The sequence below is a fragment of the Lottia gigantea genome (assembly GCF_000327385.1).
Source record: "Lottia gigantea unplaced genomic scaffold LOTGIsca_283, whole genome shotgun sequence".
Lineage (NCBI taxonomy): Eukaryota > Metazoa > Mollusca > Gastropoda > Lottiidae > Lottia > Lottia gigantea.
Genome location: NW_008708909.1, coordinates 21,154 through 23,915, shown reverse-complemented (window position 1 = coordinate 23,915; position 2,762 = coordinate 21,154). Strand labels below are relative to the sequence as shown.

Sequence of the window (2,762 nt, the reverse complement as noted above, 5' to 3'; positions counted from 1 at the left end):
TTCCCTAGCCCTACAAACTGACCCAAATCTATATCTGCAATACCCCCCCCCCCCCTCTCTCTCTCTCTCTCTCTATCTCTCTCTCTCTCTCCCTCTCTCTCTCTCTCTCTCTCTCTCTATCCCCTTGGACCAGTACCCGAAAACGATGACCCCTCTCCTCACCCTGATCGCCGCCCCTGACCATAACCAATGTATTGCCAAACTGCTATTGTGGATTTCGAGTTTCGTTTTGCGGTTCGGATTGTTGGGTGTATTATTCTGTCATTAAATAATATGTGAATTCAATACTTACCACTAAGTTTAAAATAAATAACTTCACTCTCTTCCAATTTCAAACCATCGATTTCTAAACTAAATTTTCTACCGACATGTCCAATATCTTTATAAAACATCGTCATTCCAAAATCTGTACATGACAATCCAAATGTTGGCTTCTTTTCTGAATAAAACTTTACTTTTTCACAGGATTTAGGACCAAGGTGTATGTATAACACCTCCAAGTAGAAATTACCCGTCGTCCTGGCAGTGTAATTTATACGTTTTCCAACTGAATTTTTGCCAGTCATGTAAAATATTGGAAATCCATGTGAAAAGTTTGTCGAGGAATTGTCTTCCTTAGAGTAGTTTTTGGGTGCTAAAATTAAAATAAAACGCAACTTTTGTTGAAGGTGAAATGAACAGTCTAATTGGAGAATAATGGAACATGTCGTACCTCAACCGTTTCCGCCATTAAAGGGAGATACAACTACTGTTGTATGCTAATATTTATTATTTACACTCTGTGCTTTAATGCATCAAAGATGCCATAATGAAATTAACAATCGCTCGTTAGGAAATGTCATTGTCGTTATAGAGAAGTCTGTGTTATTGCATTGTGGCAGATTTGTTTAGTCAGACATGAACTGATCTGGTTGTATATTTTACCAGTATAGTAGTTGCATGTGTCGTACATAAAGAAGAGCATACTCTATCGTGAAGGTCCATGTGGTCAAATAAATTCAATAGACCTACTTGGTTCACAAGTCACAGGAATTTTTATCTTTACATCTCCAGATGGATGCACAGTAACATTACATCGTTTCTTTCCACTACAACTGTTAAAAATGTTTACTTTATTTTTTAAGGTAAAACTCTCATGGCCTCTGGTTAAACACGAAAACGTTGAAGTTATTTGCTTACAGGTTGAATTTGTTAGCTCGTAAAGTATTGTCGCACCAGTCCATTCTAATCGTATAATGTTGTCTCCGCAGCATTCTATCGAATGAGTTGTTTTTAAAGGACTGAAGCATTCACATATATTGCTGTAGTTGATAACACAAACACCCTTTGAAGCTGAAAATTCCGATATTGTGATATGTTACAGAGAATATGATATATGGCCTATGATTTAGTGTATATGATATAGTATCTATGATATAGTGTCTATGATATAGTGCCCTATGATATAGAGTATATGATATAGAGTATCAGATATAGTGTCCATGATATAGAGTATATGATATAGCGTCTATGATATAGAGTATATGATATAGAGTCTATGATGTAGTGTCTATGATAGAGAGTCTATGGTATAGTATTTATGATATATAGTATATGGTATAGTGTCTATGATAGTTAAAATGAAATATACTTTTTCCATTTCGTGTATAGTTTTCTATTCTCTTTGTAAAACATTTATACGGCACCCTTGATATACCTCATCAGTAACACTGTATTGCTACTTTACCACATGCCTGATCAAAGGTATTCGTTCATCTAATTTTATAATGTTAACCAGAAGTCAACTGGAACCATCACTTTGTATTCTTAAATCAATGAAAAAGTTAACTACTGCATTGCTTTCTAGAATCTAATATTGATTGAATTGAATCTCCGAGTCTTTCGGTTTAAATAAACCTTTCATAGGTTCAGAATTCTACTTCATTCGCGGATTTCATTCGTATCCGTCATCGTTATTTGTTTGTAGGTGTTCACCTTCATTATCTCCTAGATTTAGCATTTCTATATTGGTATTGATTTCTGACGATCCATTACCATATCTAAAAGAGAACAGTCAGAAGTAAACGATGTGGTGTTCAAACTCTCAATTTAATTTGATTCAGAAGCCGAAGTATAAGAATGGCACAATTATTAGAACACAGTGAAATAAACAGCTGTTTGTTCGAGTCTATTATAAATCCCATATTACTTTGGTTTAATACTTGTTCGAGTCTCGTGTAAGTAGCCCAATTGTTGTAGGAAAAATGTTTGCGTTTTTATGCTTCATAGTTATGCACTTGTATCTGAAACCGAAATGTATATGAAACCTACCTTTGATAATAGTATACACCAAAAGAGACGAAGACAACTAGAGCAGCCAAAATTCCTCCTAATACGACATACGCAATGATTTCATCTCCATTTTTGTCCACCATTTTGGAATTCGCTGTTGAGTTCGAGTTGTTCAGTATCTCTGAAATCACAATATCGTTTTAAATATGAGGTTACAGTGATAAAAACTGAAACAGGTTTCTCCGGGGAAACAGTGCATGAACATCACAAACCGCCCTAAGACAAAATAGCGTTAAAAAATTGGTTGTTGATATCGTTTTTGGAATACATGCATCAAAAAGCCCAGATCGAACACGTAGAGTAGTGCTTGAAGACTGAGCGGTGTATAAGTTTTATAACGATTGGCCAACCATGACCAAGGGCGGCGATCCTTACTGCGGGGACACCATACATATTGTCCCCTACACCCCGTTTCAATCTTCAAAATAAAG

General features: G+C 35.7%; 1 protein-coding gene across 1 annotated transcript in view; it reads right to left on the bottom strand.

The window, feature by feature from the left end:
* Positions 1 to 2,414, bottom strand: part of LOTGIDRAFT_175446 (hypothetical protein) — a gene marked incomplete at both ends in the record, with an annotated part of 3,197 nt that extends 783 nt beyond the window's left edge. The window contains 3 exons of the mRNA XM_009056663.1: positions 293 to 634; positions 1,975 to 2,039; positions 2,311 to 2,414. Of these exons, the coding sequence (XP_009054911.1) occupies positions 293 to 634; positions 1,975 to 2,039; positions 2,311 to 2,414 (511 nt within the window). The remainder of the gene's footprint in view (positions 1 to 292; positions 635 to 1,974; positions 2,040 to 2,310) is intronic.
* Positions 2,415 to 2,762: the final 348 nt, after the last annotated feature.